The sequence below is a fragment of the Sebastes umbrosus genome, chromosome 18 (genome assembly GCF_015220745.1).
Source record: "Sebastes umbrosus isolate fSebUmb1 chromosome 18, fSebUmb1.pri, whole genome shotgun sequence".
Lineage (NCBI taxonomy): Eukaryota > Metazoa > Chordata > Actinopteri > Perciformes > Sebastidae > Sebastes > Sebastes umbrosus.
Genome location: NC_051286.1, coordinates 20035813 through 20057420, shown reverse-complemented (window position 1 = coordinate 20057420; position 21608 = coordinate 20035813). Strand labels below are relative to the sequence as shown.

The following is a 21608-nucleotide window of genomic DNA, read 5'->3' as shown; positions in this document are numbered from 1 at the left end:
TTTAAAAAAAAATAGGGCTGTCAAAGTTAACGTGTTAACTCAAATTTGTTGTCATGCATTAACGCAACTTGTGATTTTTAGGGTGTAGCAGGCTTAGTTTTAAAGCTGAAAATATTGGCATCATATGAAACTACAAAACCTAAGGAATCCATTGGTACCAATCATGTCATACCAGCTTGTCGCGAAGTAGGCTAAATAACACTCCAAACGTATGCTAAATTTTGGTGAGGAAAAAGTGGCATGCCATTTTCAAAGGGGTCCCTTGACCTCTGACCTCAAGATATGTGAATGAAAATAGTTCTATGGGTACCCACGAGTCTCCCCTTTACAGACATGCCCACTTTATGATAATCACATGCAGTTTGGGGCAAGTCATAGTCAAGTCAGCACACTGACACACTGACAGCTGTTGTTGTCTGTTGGGCTGCAGTTTGCCATGTTATGGTTTGAGCATATTTTTTAACGCTAAATGCAGTACAGTAGTTTCTGGACAATATTTTTCATTGTTTTGAGTTAATTGATTTCCAATAACAAAAGCATATTTGCCCACTCATGTTAATAAGAGTATTAAATACTTTAAATTTCCTTTAAAGTACATTTTGAACAGATAAAAAAATGTGCGATTGATTACGGTTAACTATGGAAAATCAATATTATAATATTTTACTCGTTTGACAGCCTAAAAAAACATGGTAAAATTTGTGAAAAGTTGCTGGCGATAAAGAGCTAGTTGCACAGAAGAAAAAAAAAAACTTTCTACCAGAATCAAATCATCAACAGCAGTACCATGATGTTAATTGAAAGCTGCAGACAGGAGGCCTGCTTCAGACTATTCAATTGATATGACCATTTGAATTCTCGCCTTGTGTGTTAAGCTGCTGGGTTCCCTCACAATGATATAGCTGCCCACCGCCAATGGGAAGCGATTCTCTGCCAGCCCAAATGAATAAATCATATCTCAGTCTATGCAGGCGAGGGCCTGGGTCATTTGTTGGAATGCAGGGTCTACAAATGATACACTAAAGGGGAAAAACGCAATTAGGCAGTTTAATAAAGACGACTAACGAAGCCTCTCACCCAGCGCTTGGCCCAGGAAATATGGCCTAGCGCAATTACACTGCTGCAACCAGCTCAAGAAGTGCTGGGGAAAAAAACTCATTATCCCTCAGTGGTCTGTCTCTCCTCGTCCTTCATGTTATCTTCATCGTACCGTCCTCCGTGTGCATTCATGTTGGCTTCCTTGTCTGTTACCTCCTCACCTTGCTAAGTAATGACTTGGTTATGTTAAAAAGGGCTGATATCTCTGCGCTACGCAATGTGACTCGGTGTCACAAATATTTCTTTGTTGCTTGAGGGAAACGGCGATAACAACCCATTTTACTATGAAGGAACGCGTAAGCAACAGAGTTGTATGTCAGTACGTTCTTGTCTGTTCTAGATGGGGAGGTTAGGCAGGGCCCATAAGGGTTCTGATGAGCTCTCGGCATCCCCACCTGGCCTTTGACACCTCTTCCACTGACAGGCATTTTTTCCCCATTATAATGCACTTGCATGTACACACACTCAGACGTACTCTGTCAGTAGAAAAGCACACACACATACACACACACACACACACACACACACACACACAAATTGCCTCTATCGCAATTAGGCAGCCATCCTCCAATTAGACAAAGGAAGCTTGGCAGATTGTGACCCCTCTGCCACTCTCTGCCTGAACTGTTCTCCCTCTGCCTGCCGTAATGAGAGGCTGTCTGTTTACAGTGCCTATGCTTTTAGCCTGCCTCTTCAGCTCCGTCTTTATTTTCCCTCCACGGATGCAGGAGCAGGCAAAGAGGAGGATTTAATGATGCTGTGGTACATCTAAGGGAAAAGAGGCATAAGAGTTATGAAGGTGTGTGTGTGTGTGTGAGAGAGAGAGAAATGAGTACGCATTTGAGAAAAATATTTCAGTTTGCATGTATCTGTGCCTGCGTGTGTGTGTGTTTTTGCACCCACCTCTGTCTTGAATGGGTGAAGTGGTGATATCAAGACTCTCATGCATGTCTTGAGCTCTGCCTGCTAACGCTGCTCACCAAAGCCGGCTCTATCCTTTTGTTCAACCTGTGAGAAAATGCTACAATCTCTTTTCTCACAGATACAGTGGAGTGGGTCAGGCTTGCTATCAACCCTTTGCCTTTCATTTACATATATGATATGGTGTGGAGAGCATGCAACAAACTACAGGGCGGGAGAAAAAAAAACTGACGACTAAAGAAAAAAAAATACCGTTAAAATGCCACGACAGAACTACCGGTTTGATATCCTACGTTATAAAGCAGTCATTCCCAAAGACTGGGTCGAGACCCACAGGAGGGTCGCAGGATATTTTGTTATGGTCGCCAAATAAATCTGCAGAATTTCTTCCATAGTCTTATTTAAAGGACCCGTGTGTAACAGTTAGGAGGATCTATTGGCAGAAATTGAATATAATAGTAATGAGTATGTTTTATTTAGTGTATAATCACCTGAAAATAAGAATTGTTGTGTTTAGGTTACCTTAGAATGAGCCGTTTATATCTACATAGGAAGCGGGTCCTCTCCACGGAGGTCACTATGTTGCATCGCCATAGTTCAACAGTAACCCAGAACAGATAAACCAAACACTGTTAACTTTTTCTGCTTGAGCCGGAGTCGATAGGGTTACTCGCTCCCTTTGCCGCCGCTCTCCCCCTCTTGCTTCACCACTCACTTCCCACGTACACACACACTATGCTGGGTCTGGTCCAAATAACCTACGCTACTCTTACAACAAATGGCTCTAGAGAGCGCCTTTCGCGTCGGCCACCGTAGATATCCAACACGCTTGGCACACGGGGGAGCCGTACACCTATGAGGGAGCCTGAATGTTCATATTGTTCTGATAATTGTAGCCTACTTATAACACTGAATCTAAGATGAAAGACAAGCGTAGATTCTGTTTGTTTTACTGATGAGAGGAAAAAAAACGAGAGCTTCTTAACTTCGCCTAAATGCATTCATTTGGCCGGATTTATAAGTATTTAACGTGTGTATGTTTTCAATAACGCATGCATAAAACAGTTGTGAAAAGCTGTGATTTATCAAACGTATATCTCTTCAAAATGGCTGGTTTACCTATTCAAGATGAGGTGATGTGGAAATGACGGTCAGGAACGCTCATTTATACACAAATTCCCTCTTCTCACGATTTATAGATGAGGCCTGTTGTGAATTGGGTCACGATGGTTTGTCATTTTTAAAGTGGGTCCCCAGAAAAAAAAGTTTGTGAAACACGGTTATAAAGGACATGCCCTTGAACATACATGCACGCACGTGTCCACACAGAAAACCACAGTTTTGTGTCCTGTGACACTAATGTTATGTTTCACTGTCTCCTTCTCTCTCAGACAAGGTGATCCGGCACCGAGCGTGCAGTTTAAAGGACACAGCCCATGCTATATTTGCCTCCGAGTTGGACCCCGAGTTCGACCGTATGTGTGAGGAGATCAAGGAGGCACGCAGGAAGAGGGGTAAGGAAGTTTTTCAGTCATTAAATAACACACACTTGCTATTGTACCTGTATACTGTTGTACAGTTAAAGGGCAACACCATAAAAGTTGATCATCTCTCTGTAAACATGGAAAAATGTGCAGGTCCAAACATATAGCTTCTTATGAAAAAGCACAACTTTGCAAGATCATAAACTTTAATAACTCCAGTTTATTTTGTCTGCACTGTCCTCTTTATTTTGTGATGGTTGTTTTCAGTATATTATTGGTAGAGCAGACTAATATAGCATGCTAATAACACTGAACTGAAAAGCATAATTTGTTTATCTAAATAAATAAACATTTTGGAAGAACACTCGCTCACATGAATAATGAGCCCGAGCCGATCCATGTTGGCTGCGTAGTTCCCGGCCTGCCCTCTAACCTGCTCTGGTTTTTGGTAGAAAGTCTTTGATAGATTATTTCAGAGAATAGAAACCTTTTTTTTTTTTTGGAAGGCAAAAAAAAAAATCTAGCCCAGTAGTACTTGATGGAGCAGTCAGTTTTTAGTGTAGAGTATGTGGCGCGGAAAGGAGCGATGCCCGAGGCTCCAGTGTTCCAGACAGTACCTTCTGTGCTCGCTGTCTGCCTGGCGCTCTGCATTTGTACACTCACCAAACAGCCTCTAGCAGTGCGGAGTGGATTTAGGGTAACTCTAAATTAGGTTTATGCACATAGAAGCACACATATACAGTGAAATGGTACACTTGACTTTTTAAGTATTTATTTATGACTTTTCTATATGTTGTCAAATATTAAGCACACAGGAATGCAATCATATACGCACATATTCCTGCTGCTATACTTGCCCACATGGGAATAGACTAACACACAGTGCATTGGGACAAATGACACCGACAATATATGTTCAATAGAGTGCCACAAGAATGAGCCCTAAAACGCAGAAATATTAGAAAAATTTGCATTTTAGCACCTCTGGTTCCCTCGTCTCGAAGTCAATGGTTTTTTTGAATGGGTTTTTAGTTAGATTCCTGAAATAAGGTCTGTGGTTAACACAAGCTTTAGAGATTTTTTTGTCCTACGACATAAAATACTTCAGTAATTATCCCACTCGTGGATTTTGAAGCCTTTGTATGTCTTTAAAAATGCGGCTAAATGAGACTACTACATGTCATCGCACCGAGTCGTCCGCCTTTACAGCCTCGTTGTGTAAATTCGCGCTCATGCGACAGTGGTGTAGTTCGTCTATAGCTTAACGTTGGCTTTTTACTTCTGGCAATTGGCTTCATACTTAAAGTGGTAGTATAAAAGTGGTGTTCATTTGTGAAGATTATCTTGCTGAACAAATCATGTAAGTGTCATAAACGTTTGTTTGCCACAGAGCTTATTTTCTGCAAATTTCCAAAACCTGATGGAAAAATCCCATTTGTTTTTTTGTTGAGGGAACCAGGGCGATGCTAACTTCCTTGTTGGCCTACAAAAATACGTCATCCCTGGAGCACTCTATACCTAGCTAAGTCTACAGAACTCAGAAAGAAATCTAACCACCACATAGTTTTTTTTCTTCTTAACAGCAAGTTAGTCAACATAGAAGTCTTTTGTTTGGAATGTATACTTTTAAGCTGCGTGTCTGGTAGCCCAAACAAAAGACACGTAGGGTCCTTGTTCAGTTTAATGTCAAGAATTAGGCGTAGTATATCCGCTATGTTTTTCCAAGTCCAAACGCAATGAATAAAACTCCAAGCCTCAGCATTGCAACTCATGCACAATTCAGATTTATTGTAATCCATTTAATGTCTAAATTGGAGAGTAATCTGCAGAAATGAAATGTTATTTGCCGATTTCCATATTAGTAACCATTAGGGCTGTCACTCGATTAAAATATTTAATCGTGAGTAATCGCATGATTGTCCATAGTTAATTTTGATTAATCGCAAATTCTTTATCTGTTCAAAATGTACCTTAAAGGGAGAATTTGTCAAGTATTTAATACTCAAATATGCTTGCTTTATGCAAATGTATATATTTATTATTGAAAATCAATTAACAACACAAAACAATGACAAATATTGTCCAGTAACCCTCACAGGTACTGCATTTAGCATAAAAAATATGCTCAACCCCTTTGAAAATGGCAATGCCAGTTTTTCCTCGCCAAAATTTGATTTAAGTTTGGAGCGTTATTTTACCTCTTTTGCGACAAGCTAGTATGACATGGTTGGTACCAATAGATTCCTTAGGTTTCCTAGTTTCATATGATGTCAGTAGCTACCTTTAAATCTGAGCCTGCTACAACCAACAAAAGGTCGATTGCATTAATGCATTAAAGAAATTTGTGGCGTTAAAATTAACTCGCGATAACACGCTATTATCGCATTAATTTGACAGCCCTTATAACCAGGTCACTTCATCAAAGTCTATATTTAGTAAGTAGCAACTAGCGATTATTTTCATTGTCGATTAATCTCTCTATTATTTTCTCGATCAATCAGTTAGTTGTTTGGTCTATAAAATGTCAGGAAACTGTGAAAAATGTCAATCCGTGTATCCCAAAGCCCAAGATTACATCCTCAAATGTCTTGTTTTGTCCACAACTCAAAGATATTCAGTTTACTGTCATAGAGGACTAAAGAAACCAGAACACATTCAAGAAGCTAGAATCAGAGAATTTGGATTTTTTCCCCCTAAAAGTAGTTGACACCTAATCGATTAATCGTAACATTTAGGTCATTATTCCAGTCTTTGTGCATGAATGCACTGATAGTTTTTGAATTTACAGGCATGGGAAAACAAAACCATTCTGCTACATCAGAAAAGTGCCTAATGCTCTTCCCCATGAAATATCCTTTATCTTTACGCATTCAAAGAGATGAGACACTGTCACACATTATTGCCCTTTTTTGTTCTGCTCTGTCATGATTCATTTTGGGTTACATTTTCAGACATGTTTTAAAGCTCACAAGTGTATTGAGGGAACTGCACAAGAAGACCCGATTTCTCTTTTAAAACCTAATCTACAGTATTATGTACAGCCCTACCCCCCGAGGGCCTATTGACTTCTGACTTAAGCCACAGAGGCCTGGCTCTTCCATGTCAAGCGGGAAACTTATCAAAGAGGAAGCAATTTTCAAAAGTCACTCTGTTGCTTTTGATTTCCTCTTTTAGCATCCAAAAGCACAGGATGCTAAATGAATATTGCAGGAGCAGAAGTCAAATGCCTGAGAGGAGGAATACAGCGGTGTAAATATTTCATCTTCCAGTCGAGGTCCTGCTATAAAGCTATCAATTAGCCCAGCACTGCATGATGTCCATTTGCAGCAGTGTTCAAAACCCACAGTGCATCCTGGGAGATTTCCTCCCCCGTGACAAGATGAAAGGAGCTCTGATTTTTGGCCAAAAAAGTTAAATACCACTGGATGTCAGAGTTGAAATGTCTCATTTTCAGGGGCTTGCGTGTCTCCACACTCCACCTCTGCTTTTCATTCCTGTCACACACAAGCTCTCGGAGCGAAACATGAAGCCACAGCAAAGGGATATCGTTGTAGTTTTTTTTTATATTTGTGCTGATTGACTTGTGGTTAGTCCTCATCTTTTGGTGTTTATGCCCACATCCACATACACACAAGCACTCTTATCTTGCCAGCAGTGTGTTTCAGAAGTGTTTTCCCACTTACACACACACAATTGCACACGCACACACAAAGAGTGTTGTCTGTTGTCAGTAACTGATCCTCTGTGGGCACCACAGACCTCCAGACGCCAGCTCAGCCGGCGGTGCCGACGGGCGCTGTGGCAACGAGAAAGCAGCACGCCGCAGGAGAGGAGCAGGCGAAGAGCAGCACTCAGGGCGAGGCCACTGACAAGCAGTGCACCACTAGTGAGTATTCAAACCTTTATCCAAAACTTGTATTATTGCAGTACAACCTGAACAGGGCGATTTGATGAGAACTATAGAGTGATCATGCATATGTTTGCCCTCCATAACCCACCCACCCACCTAATAGGACAAGTTAAATGAGAGCAGAGCCACAATTGTTTTGGTAGACTCATTATCCATCCAATTTGCTTGTGAAATTGTGAAAAATGACTACTACCACTGAATAAGATTGTACAGTTTTGATAGCTTTTGTGTACATGATTATGTCTGCGTATTTTGAAAAGCAGTGCAGTCACACCAAGGGCAGCACAACTAGTCGAATATTAATCGCGATCACGATTTTGGCTTCCCACAATTAAATGAACATGATGGACTGTGATATTGACGTTTAGAATACGTGTTCCGCTCATAGAAAAGTGCATAAATCAAGCGCTTCCTAAACTAACAGCTAGAGATGCGCCGTCAATCAGCAGCCGATCAGAGCTGGCCGGTTTTCAGCAGTCTCATATATCATAGTTTTTGCCGGACACACACACATATGCATCATACACATGATGGTTTCACGTCGGCACACAGCAGCACAGTCGGCAACGCCACACACACATAGCATGTCGGTGATGAAGTTCTTCAGTGTGAGTGAAAAAGACATAAAGCTGCAATTTCAATTTCCGCAATTTCAGTACCCTTTTAGCTTTCTGTTTGACTCACTCACTCACTCACACTCAAACTTCGGCTGTCGCCTACTCACCTTGTTTTTCTTTCCGTCTCTGACGCAGCAACAAGCAGCTGTGTTGTATTACACCAGTGTACCAGATGTATGCGGTGCCATACACCTGCCTGCTCACACATACACATGCATGCACATATATTTCTCAGCGGTGGAGAAGCATCACAGTGAGTAGCCTCATTAGCGAGGCTGCTCTCTCCTAACCACTCAGAACATGACCACGCCACAGAGCAATTACATGCCCACCTGTGGTAAACGGCAGGTGCCTAAGGGCGAAGGGAGGGCCAGGTACGGGCAGGGGGCAGACTAATGAGGCTGTTACCTGAACAAATCAGAGATAAGCAGGTTTTACATGTAATCTGAAAAATGCCCTCAAGCCTCCACCTGGACCAAATAAGGGGAATGATGAGGGCTAAAAGAGGCGCCCTCAACAGTCATCATGAGATTGAGTGTGATTGTAGGATATGTGGGATGTGTTGTGACATATCCTCTGTCTCAAAGAGTCACCAAACTATTTTCATTTGTGTACAGTTGCCTTTTCTGTGCGACACAGATGGCAAAGATGTGATATGGATGAATTTATTGGCTGAAGCAGTGAGCCTTAATCATTATTGTGGTCTGTTTATTGTAGAAGTTTAGATACACTTTTTGTGCGTCTGTGTAGTACAACTGTCCAACACAAGGTGGTGCTTGTCCCTCATGAAAGTGTCTCTAACGGAGCCCCTGCTGTGTGGGTAAACCATTCCTTCTCCCAGGGAGATGGTCCCCTCTTGAGAGATGAGGGCCTCTGTTGGCTGCCATTAATACTGTAAAACTATATGAGCATGTTGAAGTGTTGAGATCACTACAGATTATCTTGTCCTGCTAAGCCAGGAAAGAAAACAGCTATAATATTTAAAGGGAGGCCATATTTCAAAGATTCATTTTGCACAGTCATTTCACAGTCAATAACTACAGCCTAAATTGCCATAGAGCTGATTCAACCTCTCTGACACAGAACTTGAAAAGTTCCACAAATGTATGATTTACTATCACATGATATTGTACAGGTGTACCGAATGAACTCGCATCTCGGTGTATATTATCAATGCATAAAGCCTACAGTTAATAGTTATTTACAGTATTGATTCATTCTTCGCATTAAACCTATATAATGTCCAGGGCTGTAGCTAACGATTATTTTAGTAATCGAGTATTCTATCAATTATTCTATCCACTAATCGGATAAGAAATACTTTTACTAAATATACAAAAGAGAAAATGAGACAAGTCTCTTTTAAAAATGAATTAGAGTTGTTCAGTTTCCAATACCAGTATTGAAAATGCGTCCAATAGTGCTCGAAGTTCGGGATCGGGTATTGGCGAGTACGCCAGCCTATGCACCGATCCGATACCAGGGTTTCCGCCAGTGTATTGCTAGCCCGGTGGCCAGTCGGACCTGAGATGACTCCCTGCCAGGCCAAAACATTGAGGAATTATGTATTTTTAAGATGTTATTAATTAATTTCCTCTTTTAGAAAAATCTAAAATTGCATTGCTTAAATTGCATACGATAATATTACCTGTCAAAACTAAACCCATTCAGTGCATTTATGTGACATATTACATTCTGGGTTTTAAAGAAAACAATTATATTTTTATTATTCCAAATTATTTTAAAAGGTTATGGATGATATTTGAATTCAAAATTGATTAATAAGTAATTAATATTCTGGGATTTTGCTCGCCTATCTATCCCTCCTTTCCTCTCTGCTGCGCTGCTTGACTGAGTGCTGAGCACTCGCACTGCGGACTGTGGCTGCGCGAGTCATCCGAACTTCCAAATTTGTATCAATGACTTTTAGTAATCGAGTTATAAGAGTTTCTCAAGGAATCGTTTCAGCCCTAATAATGTCAAACTAATGAAGCACTTTCATTCACATATCTATAACGATGTGAAACACATAAAAGCAAAATGAAAGAAGAGTGCATGCTAATGTTAATCAACTAATTAGTATTTGTGTAATCCCGACAGACCTATCCTCTTCTTTTTTTAAGGGTGACAGCCAACAGTATATATGCTACTTTTAGCTGCAGTTTTTATCTACAAAGCCAAATGTCACAGATGCGGACCACCAATTTAGAAGCTCTTGGGAGAGTCGTTATCAGCCTCCACCAGAGGCTTAATTAATTAGGCTAACTGGCTGAGGTGATTAATTTGTGACATCGGCAGCCAGTTCTCACCTGGAGCACCTCAGCAAGGCAGCTATTAGGCTAATTGATCACAGAGTCAGTTATGTCTGGAGATGTGACACAACATCATAATGAAAGCGTATAGTGCGTCTGGTGGGAGGGATGCATCCTCTGTGCCGATACTGAAGAAATGCACTGTTTTGTGAAATTGCACCAACCGCATGCCAGGTCATTTCGGGGTCGTTGGCCTTCTCTTCCTCCTCTGTGGAAGGTCAGGACACATGAAGGTTAAAGATATCCTAGATCATAACCCGCAGGGGGAAGCCTATCAGGAGCTGTTTTGGTATCTACAGTTCTATAGGGCTTTTATCTGGGCCACCCTCTTCCATCTCTCCTCCCATCCCTCTTTTCCGTTTGCCTAGAGCTGAGAATTGCCTGTGACATTCAGATATAACCGAGAGTGGTGGCGATGATGAGATGCACTATTTGGAACCGTGGAGAAAGTTACGCGAAAAGCTTTTTGAAGGCTAAGGATGTTTCTGAATCAGGTGTTAAAAGCAGTGGCCGTGGATAAGCCCGCTTGTTGAGATCTAGATAGCTGGGGGCAGCTGCTGCTGCTGCTGGGTCAATCAGGGGTAGGAAGACGGGAGACCTCTCTGTTGTTAATGCACAAGAAAACAGGAAGAAGGATGTGGTTTCCATTAGCCTGCGTGAATAGCTCTGTCATGGTTTCTCTCTCACTGCCCTTTTCTCTACCTCCCCCCTCCTTCTCTCATGGCACTCCCTCCCTGGAGGAAGAGAAAACCCAAGGCCCATTACCTGGGCTGCAGCCCCGGGTTCATTCTCAGTGCACTACCACACAGATCTGGTTCATATAGAGTGCCTTCCTTTCATTCATAATTAAATCCTCTGTTTTTCTCATTCACTCATGACTGTTTTCTGCATGCTCAATCAGCTGTTCTTTTTTTCCAGTGACAGTCAGAAGGCATGTGCTGTTTGTTGCTTATAAAAAAAATATCAATGTCTGATTATTTTCCTGCTTTTCTTAAATGTCATAGTCAGACTTAAAGCCTCCCTCCAGTGTATTTTGGCATTTCTATGATATTTCATATTTATTCGAGTCATTTCCTGACTAAGTTGATTAGCCTCACTGTTTGCCATTTTTTTTTTTTTTACAAATAACTTAATTTTGTGCTCAAAGTAAAAAAAAAGAAAAGAAGGTTTTTGCTAAAATGGGTATATGACATATGACTATAGTAGAAGCTGCAAGTCTAACAGGTCGGGAAGACGGGGAGCACACCGCTTTCAGCCCAAAAGAAAACAAGAGAAAAGTCCCAGTAGATAAATAAATGAATCACAGTGCAGTGCGGTGTCGGTGTTGGGAGCTGAGGTGAAAGAGGCCGGTGCACCTCCAAAACGTCCTAAAAATACATTTCAAATGGCGGAGCTCAGCAACATGTCTATCCGTCCTCCGGTGCACTGTGACCGGCGTACGGCGGTGCGGCTCCTCGGTGCAGCAGCAGCCGGACGGCCGCCTCGCCAAGAGGAGACGGTAAAGAAGAGAGCGAGCGAGAGAGAGTTGGTGTGTTATGCTAATTCTTGTCTCATTTGTGGTCTGACAGTAAATTCATCTAAATTGGGTTGAAAAAACAATGCAATCTGGTTGCCGTGGTAATGAATTACGTCTGACTATTAACCACGCCCTCATTCCCTGTTTGAGAACGTTAACCAAAAAACAGGAAGTAACACTGGCTGGAGGGGGGCTTTAAGTGGTGTGCTACTTTTTCAGTTTGGTAAAAAACCTTTCTCAGTCTATTTTTTATTGGCATGGTTCACCGTTGTTTTTCCATTGCCAGTTGACAACAACTGTTTGCAGAAGAAAAAGACACAATGCAGAAGCTGCATAATGTGTCCTCTGCGTCACTCAATAGCATGCCCAAGGCAACAGCCACCAGGCTGTATTCATGTAGATGGAACACTGCTGTGTCTTGCCTCTCCCCTGCCTTGTATCTCACATCACAGTAAACAGACAGCTCCTCTCCCCGTCGCCAATGTCAATCCATCACAAGACCTTGATGGGATATTTAAAGTCATAATAAACACTCCCGCTTCCTTTTACGTCAGGCTGAAGTAGTTGCTGCTTAAAATGATGGCCTGGATTTTTTGCTCAGGACAAAGGGAGCCTGTGATGGTCACAGTGGACGAGGAAATAGGTTAATAAGAGGGCACTTTTTTCGTTTAAGAAACACAAAGCACGGCTGAAGACAATTCTGTTAACTTGATTTTCTCATCTCTCTGCCTCTTCTGTTTACAAGGACACTGAACCTACTGCTCTCACTGAAGGGAGACATTTAACCTTGAAGCCAATGTGTTTTGCATGCATGCTGATGTAAATAATATCTCCCTAAGTATTTGCTTCCCTTGCAAGAGCAACAAACCAGTTGTTGCCATTGTTGCTTTTCCAAAAGCTCTACTCTGCGAGTGTTGCATTTGACACATTTCAGTAAATTGAGAGTTAAGTGAAATTTGGACGCACAGTTGGCCAGGACGCCGCTGTTGCAAGCTACTCTTTCAGTCCAAGTGGTCTGTAAACACCCTCATCCAATCACCCAATCCCCCCGTTAACATTTTTCCACTTGTGTTCCTCCTTCATCTCACATTTTTGTTCCAAATCTGAAAATTGGAAAAGAAAAACGTGATAATTAAATTCTGTCCTGTAGTTGATCCTTTCTTGCTTGGCAAATTGATTTAGAGAATGCAAAACAGGGTTTTCTTAAATCATTTTTTTTAAAATACTGGCATGTCTTTGCACTAATAGATTCACATATTCAAGTGAGTCCTTTATTATTTTATTACATTATATCAATCATCATATACTGCACATTTCAATATACATCGAATACCCTTCTGAACGGCATCTGGTACAGCCTACAGGTGATGAATGGCATGTTGATCTATGGATGTAATATTTCTTCAGCTTCCTAAGGGATACAATTAGACTATACCCATTGGTCAACTGCAGAAAACAAAGCGTCTCGCCTGCAACTGAAATAGTGACGATATTAGTAGTTATTAGAACTAGGCGCTGATTCTCCCGAGCTACCTCTCGGCTAAAACAATCTCGAGTTGCACACTCTGACACCCAGTGGCGCTCCCTGATAAAATCCATGCAAAGCATGCAAAGCCCTGAGCGAATAAGCGCTGAGCTTAAGCTGCCATTTTGTGGGCACAGATGCCTCTCGGATCATTGTGGCACCGAGCGTGAAATGAATGTAAAATCATCCATGATGCCTCTTGCTTCCATTTATTGTTTTAGGGTGCAGATGAGCTGACATCAGTGTTGGTGTCTCTGAAGATTCATTCGGTGTCTGCGGGTCTTTTCACTCCAAGCACATCACTGTGTAGTTGTCGCTGCGTGATGAGTGTACACAATTGACAGGGTTGGGCGGTGATCCTGTTCACAGGATTTTGAACGTCTGTTTTTTTTTTTATTACTGTGCATTGCAGATAAGCATATATATATATATTACGGTAAATAGCTTACATTTCTGCCCCAAAACGAATGAGCCCGGAGAGTTGCACTGCGGTGATTGAGCGTTGCTGCTCATCGCCTCTGTGCATGCCCAATAACTGCAAGCTGTGCTAAGAATGTTAGAAAGGTGATGGGAGGGGAGAAGAGAAGAGAGAGAGAGAGAGAGAGAGAGAGAGAGAGAGAGGAACGCTTTGTAAAGCTTAGCAGCCTTCATACTGTGTCTAAACGCCAACATTTCTGTTGATTGACTGGTAAATCAGATGGCTGGACCTCAAATGACACATTCATTGTTTTGAAATTGTGTTTTCTTTCTAGGAATATCTGTCCATCACAAATTACATTCAGAGGCTTCCACGGGTGGTAGACAGGTTTAGATTTTCACAAAGGATTGGCTGTCCTGCCTTTCCAATTAAAGTGGATCTGGGACTGTGTTTTCTATGATAAGAGGCCTGTCCTGTTTTTCTCTGTTTCTCTCCAACATTAAAGAGCAGCCCAACATCTTAGCATTTAGGTTTTTACTACAGACAGAAAATTTATACAAGGTCTCCTGGGCTTTTTGCTCTCATTGTTTTTACCATAGTGCAGTCGATTAGTCAATTTCAGTAAACATCAGACGCCAAGCGGCTTAATGGGCTGTATTCCCTTACTCTGCTCGGTTCTGATAAGTTGTAATTGACTGGAACAATTGCACAAACATGATGCATTAGTGCTTGATTAGTTGGAATGACTTATGGATTTGTTTGTGAGATCCAAATTATCTTTTGGACTTTATGCACTACTCAAACCCAGCTTGATGGAAAGTGAGCTGGTATCTGTTTCTCATCTCACTGTTTCTCCTAACTTTACTTTCAATGTTATCAAACAAAGAGAAAAAATAGTTGTCCTAAAGTGGTCCCAAATCGATACTAGAGTACTTCCTTGTTTATGAATGAAGCAGTTGAAGCAGCGGCGCTGTGTTTTTCACCAATCAGCGACGTCATCCCTCCAAAGGCCCAGGAACTTGATTTAGACCATGGGCCCTGCAGTCGAAATGCAATGAGTTCCTCAACAGAATAACAAAATATTTATCCGCAATTATTCACATGATTGTCCATAGTTGATCGCTATTAATCGCAAATTAATCGCACATTTTTATCTGTTCAAAATGTACCTTAAAGGAAGATTTGTCAAGTATTTAATATTATCAACATGGAAGTGGACAAACATGCTTGGTTTATGACAATGTACGTATATGTTTATTATTAGAAATCAAATAAAAACACAAAACAATGACAAATATTGTCCAGAAACCCTCACAGGTACTGCAAATAGCATAAAAAAATATGCTCAAATCATAACATGGCAAACTGCAGCCCAACAGGCAACAAACTGCATGTGATCATCATAAAGTGGGCATGTCTGTAAAGGGGACGCTCATGGGTATCCATAGAACCCATTTTTCATTCACATATCTTGAGGTCAAAGGTCAAGGGACCCCTTTGAAAATATCCTTGGCAGTTTTTCCTCGTCAAAATTTAGTGTTACTTTGGAGCGTTATTTAACCTCCTTCACGACAAGCTAGTATAACATGGTTGGTACCAATGGATTCCTCAGGTTTTATAGTTTCATATGATACAGTACAGTATCTTCCCTCTAGCTTTAAAACTGAGCCCGCTACAACCTAAAAATGGCAAGTTACGTTAAAGTGTTAAAGAAATTAGTGGTATTAAAACAAATTTGCGTTAATGCGTTATTATTGCGTTAACTTTGACAGCCCTAGTATTTTGTGTATTATGCTTTAGAAATCTTCCGTTGAGTAGTTTTGGTTTTGATGATTATTGGTTCTGAAGCTTCATCTTTCCCAGAGTAATAGATAAGACAATGTCTGCATGTTGTGTGGCGGAGATTAACTTTCCCAAACACAAACTCAGCCATCCATGCTCACATCCCTGAGGGCTCTGGGGAATAGATGGCCACATTAAGCAACATTGAGTCGCATTAGACCACCATAAGAATAGGAATGTGGGCCGGCTGGGTTTTTAATTACATCAAATTACTCTTAGAATTGCACTTGTCCAGGCTAATCGCCACATCTCCATTAAACCCAGAGATGAGATGCGTGTGCTCTCAACAAAACTGCCCTTTCCCGGCTAACCACTCATTATGACATGTCATGAAAGGTCGAGGGCAGTTATGTAACTCTCCGGTCAGACCTGTGAATGGTTCATTGTTATATATCAATCTTATCTGTGTCATGTCCGTTGCTAATGGTCATTCGTGTTCATGCAGTGTTAACATGACAAATTTCAGTAAGAGCGTTTAATTGTTTTATGAGCCAGTTCTGGTCTTTGTTGTGGTGGCACCATCATACAACATTGCGATCCGTGTCAGGGACAAGTGGCTGTAAATGGCTCTCTCTCCTTTTCAATGACTTTCACTAAAGCTTCACTCTCAAATCAAAGCATTGTTAATCATCCCACCAATTAGAGAGTTAACAGCATTATATCTGTATATGCATCCATACATAGGCACCTTACAAATGCAGTCCATTCCAATGCCACCACAAACTGCATCATTACAAATTAACATAAAGTTGAATTGCCGTCACTCTGGTGGACTTAAAAAATTAATCATCACCAATAAGATTTATTGCAGAGCTTTTCTATTAGATTGTATCACATTAGAAGCTTTCTGGGCAGTAGAGTCCGTCGCTGTTGCTCAGTAAATGTAGAATATTACGCATGGTACAAACTACTGAAGGCTATTGTTTACATTTTGCTTTTAGTTAATGCACTTTGGAATTCCTAATTAAATTTAGGGTCTGCATATTGGGAAACTTGTTATTTGCAAATCTCTGATCTTTATTACACTACACTATTACAGTCATGGAAAATTGGTTTTTGAAGTTATGAAAAAAGTTTTGAAATATAATTGTAAGATAAGTGTGAGAAGGCTGGAGATATGAATTTCCCTCGCCTCAGAAAATCTCACAAAAGTACAACCACTAACTTGAAAGAGAACAGGGTGTTCATTCAATGGTATGCGAGTACAGATAATCTCTTATCTATTCATTTTAATATTACTAGTGATAGTTAATTAGAATCACCTCTATATATTGGGATATTGTATCAGTAAGAGTGCAAACAGCTGTTGAAAAATGCAATACAAATTCCCAACCTGCCTGACCACCTGAAAGTAGAATGCTTTTAGTTGACAAGAAATACGAATTGTACAAATCTAAACTTGTAATTTAGCTCAAGCCAAATATTATCAGCTTCACCAGGTAGTTTTTTATGCCTCCGTGCCGGCGATAGTTGCAGCTGAAGGCATTATGATTTCAGGTTGTCTGTCCGTCCGCACATCTGACCCAATCTTGTGAATGCGATATCTCAGGAACACCTGGAGGTTATTTCTTCAAATGTGGCACAAACATCCTCTTGGACTTAAGGATGAACTGATTAGATTTTGGTAGTCAGAGGTCACTGTGAACTCACGTCCATCTCATTCTTGTGATATCTCAAGAACGCCTTGAGTGAATTTCTTCAAATTTGGCAGAAACATCCACTTAGACTCAAGGATGAACTGATTAGATTTTGGTGGTCAATGGTCACTGTGACTTCACAAAACACGCTTTTGGCCATGACTCAAGGATTCATATATTCACACATAACTGCAACCGGACAGGTTGACGGAGGCATACAACCGCAAGGCAGTAATTCTACTTTTATTGCAGAATCAAGTAAAAGCAGGAGCAAGAAAGAAACAGTAATATCTTCCTGTGGGGTATGAATACACGGGAAGCACCAGCAGCACAAATGGCCGTTAAGAATCTGCAACTCAGTCTGACACCTTAAAAGACCATCCGCTTGGTGTAATGACAATGCAAGAACTCAGCTGACAAATTAGCAGATCAAGTGCACAGTACCGCTTGAATAGCCTGCCTGAACTCACTTCATTTCAGCTAGACAACTTCCATACTCCATAAGAACATTTTTATTGAGAATAAATGTTATTGCAGGCTTTTATTTTGGTGTCTGGCTCCGCTTTAATCGCTGCCTGCAGGCAAAGTTGTTGAATCAGCCAAAGCAGGAGCTGCGAGCAATCAATAGTTACCCCACAACATCTCAAAGTCCAACACCAACTACACCATGAGGCAGTTTAAACTAGGATTAGTCTAAGTCTAGACACTGTCTGGGAAAATTGCCCACCATACGATCAAACTTATATCCAATTTTTCCCTCAAGGAGAACAAGACAATGTAAGCTGTTACACTTATAGATTTGATTTTTTTTTTTTTAAATCAGATAATGAGGTATATATGATGTATTGAAGAAAAACACTTAAGAAGAGCAAACTTTATTTCTCTGCAGAAGCTGAAACCATTATCCTGAGTGCAGCAGTCTGTCTAATATGCAGCATTATTCCTTAATGCTGTAGGAAGCAGACATTTGTTTTAGCATTACTCCTGAGGAGCAGATTATCATCAGGGCACAGCATGTTGAAATTTAGGCCATGGAAATTGTTAGTTTGAGCAAATAATTACTCACTGTCCTAACTAATAATTTATTAAGACATCATGACCTCACGCATGTGACTGAAACAGACCTAATTTTAATTTAATTTGCCAGCATATAAAAGTCAATGAATCCTTAAACTGATCCAGTAAGGTGTCTATGTAGAGCAAAGAATCCCTGTATAAAAAGTGTTTAATTTAATATCCCTTTCTGCCGAGTCCTATTATTATACAGCTGTGACGACCTGAATCCCTTAACAGACTCACAGGGTATCTAATTGCTATCTAATCTAATCAATTTAGCAAGTGTAAGTGTTCTGACAAAGCGCAATGGCTATCCTTCACAGATCACAGCTTTTGTCAGACGGTCAGCAGAGTGAAAACAAACATAGCAGCGACGGTACATCCATAACTCATATGATCCCATTAAGGACCTCAGATTATTATATAATGAAGTCTTTTCAATTTGTTTGTACGAAGGATAGAAGATGCAGTATGGTTTTGGAGAAGATCTATTTATACACCTTGTGTACCAGCACTGATCTGTATAGTTTTTATAGTGAAAGTACGCAGTATTTAGTGGCTAGATTACATTACATTTAAGGCTGTCGAAGTTAGTCATACTAGCTTGTCGGAAAGGAGGCTAAATAACGCTCCAAACTTAAGCTAAATGTTGGCGAGGAAAAATTGGCATGGCAGCTGTTGTTGCCTTTTGGGCTTGAGTTTGCCATGTTATGATTTGAGCATATTTTCTATGCTAAATGCAGTACCTGTGAGGGTTTCTGGACAATATTTGTCATTGTTTTGTGTTGTTAATTGATTTCCAATAATAAATATATACATACATTTGCACAAAGCAGCATATTTGTCCACTTCCATGTTGATAAGGGTATTAAATACTTGACAAATCTCCCTTTAAGGTACATTTTGAACAGATAAAAAAAATTTGTGATTCATTTGCGATTAATCGTGATTAAATATTTTAATCGATTGACAGCCATAATTACATCACATTCATTTAGCTGACGCTTTGTTTCTAAAGCGACTTACAATACACTCAACCGTGTGGGTACAAGTACATTCCACCATGTGGGTACAACCCCAAAAATGGTACCGTTTGTCCATGTCTTGGATGTAAGATGGGCCCGAGCTCTTCACAGCACGGTAGGCAAGTACCAGTGCTGGCTGTTAGACATTGCTATTCTCCTTGGAGGACTCATGCTAGGTGTATGCTCTCCTCCACAAGGGGTGTGATGACTCAAACGTCGGTCAAATGAGCCAACCAGTGCACATCTCTTTACCTCATCACTCCTGCCTTACAGCTTGTCTGCATGCATGTTTTTTTTGCTGTGGGCGACAGACCTTTCCCCCAGAAGGCTTTCAAACCCTGCTTTGTATGTACGTGTGTGCGTAGGCTGACATCTTCAACAGCACTTGGAGCTGCTGGTGCATTAGGGCATATCTGTCTTCTGAGGAGAGGGCACCACAGGCACTGTCATCCCACTGGCCATTTACTGAGCAGCAGAGAGAGGAGAAGGACAGAGAAAGATACATGCTTTGACTGAATTATGTCTTCAATTCCTCCATCTTGTGACTGTATTTCCACTTTGTAGTAATATTGATATGCAGTCAGCCCATAGCCACCTTTCGAATCTGACCGACTCATAGAGCTCTGTGAAATGGCTGTAGGGGAAAATATTCCATATTATGAGTTAAAAGCTACATTTGTTTACCTATTTGTATGGAACAATGTATCTGGTTTGATGTAATTTGATTTGTTGGCATTTTGTAAACCAAGGTGGCAGATATGGAATGTGTTAATTGCTGGGTTCATCTATCCATTAAAGCTAATGGGTTTTTGTTTAGGCTTTTATCTTGGGTCTCCATTATGAAATGTTAATGCTGACTTTGGTCGTACATGACACGAATTGCAGATAGAGTTGCGGTACATGTGTGAACAGAGAGATTAAGTACAATTATGGCTTAATGGAATCAGTCTTGATTGAGTGGAAAGTTTCTCCTGGTGTTACATCTATGAAGTCTCGTTGTCACCGTGAGGTTGCCAGGCAACGAATGGAGACTCCGGTATAGTTAAAACTTTTTGTCGTACTTTTCTGCTTATGTACGGATTGTGTTAGTGGTGTAATGGACTGTAGTTGATCTGCATGGTTCCCCCTTCCCACGGTTCAGCATGCATGTGAACCGCAGATTAATTACAGTTTAACCATCATAGTGTGAAATAAAGTTTTACTGCCGATCGTTATCTGACGATATTCAGTAAAAATATGCGATCGGGAGATTGGCGTTGATGCTTTCTAGTCGCCGATCCCTGATAATGCTACGTTGTGAACAAAAAAATCTGTGTTGAAGTCGGCAGGAGGAGCGCTAGTTCACTTAATTTACATTATGGTGTGTTCGGGCTCTATTCAGTAAAAATGAGTATTGGGCGTAGTTGAGTTCTAACGTTATCATTATGTGTTCAAATGTAATCTCTAAAATGTAGTTTTTGTTGAGAAACATGGATAAATCCAGTTGTTAGAAGGAGATGTTTTCCCAGGAATATGAAATAGATAATAGAGAGGGAGTTATGACCTGTTTAACTTTAACACTAGCTGATGATGCATCATTAGAACTACTAATGCCAAGACGTTTTTATCAATAAAAATAAAATCTTTTATTTTTCCTAATCATATAAATCGTGTGTTTTACGCAAATAACCACTATAGATGACTAAAACAAAGTAAAAAGAATACCATTTATATTTAAAAACAACAACAAAAACTATCTGTGTCGGCCGATATGGCTCATTGGCGATCTGCAATCTGTATCTGTGGCAAAAAAGGTTGATCGGGCATCTCTAAAAGTTATATTTGCTCCCTGGTAGAAGGATTTTTGTTCCCTTTGGACAGAGCCAGGCTAGCTGTTTCCCCCTGCTTCTTTTTACTAAGCTAAACTAACCGTTTTTTGCCTTAAGCTTCATATTTAGCGTACAGATGTGAGAGTGGTATTGATCTTCTCGTCTGACACAAGAAAGCAAATAAGTGTGTTCCCCAAAATGTCGAACTATTCCTCTAAACCAGCAGGGTTGTGTGGCTGTCTGGGCCTTTATGTGAGAGGGAGGGCGGTATGAAGGAGGGAAATAGGAAGGGCGCAAAACAGCAATTGAGGGAAGTGACGGATCTCTTTCATTTCAAGAAGCAAGGATGGGATCATTTATTGATCTGGACATTTCATTAAGTGTCAGCGTGAAGTGTCACACCAGGTGACAAACGGCTGTCTTCCTTTCATGACCTAGA

General features: G+C 40.7%; 1 protein-coding gene across 2 annotated transcripts in view; it reads left to right on the top strand.

The window, feature by feature from the left end:
- The window catches only part of atad2b (ATPase family AAA domain containing 2B), a 92969-nt gene that overhangs the window by 31363 nt on the left and 39998 nt on the right, over positions 1-21608 (top strand). For both annotated transcript variants that reach the window (XM_037750802.1, XM_037750801.1), the window contains exons 23-24: positions 3411-3533; positions 7261-7389. In XM_037750802.1, coding sequence (XP_037606730.1) covers positions 3411-3533; positions 7261-7389 — 252 coding nt within the window. The remainder of the gene's footprint in view (positions 1-3410; positions 3534-7260; positions 7390-21608) is intronic.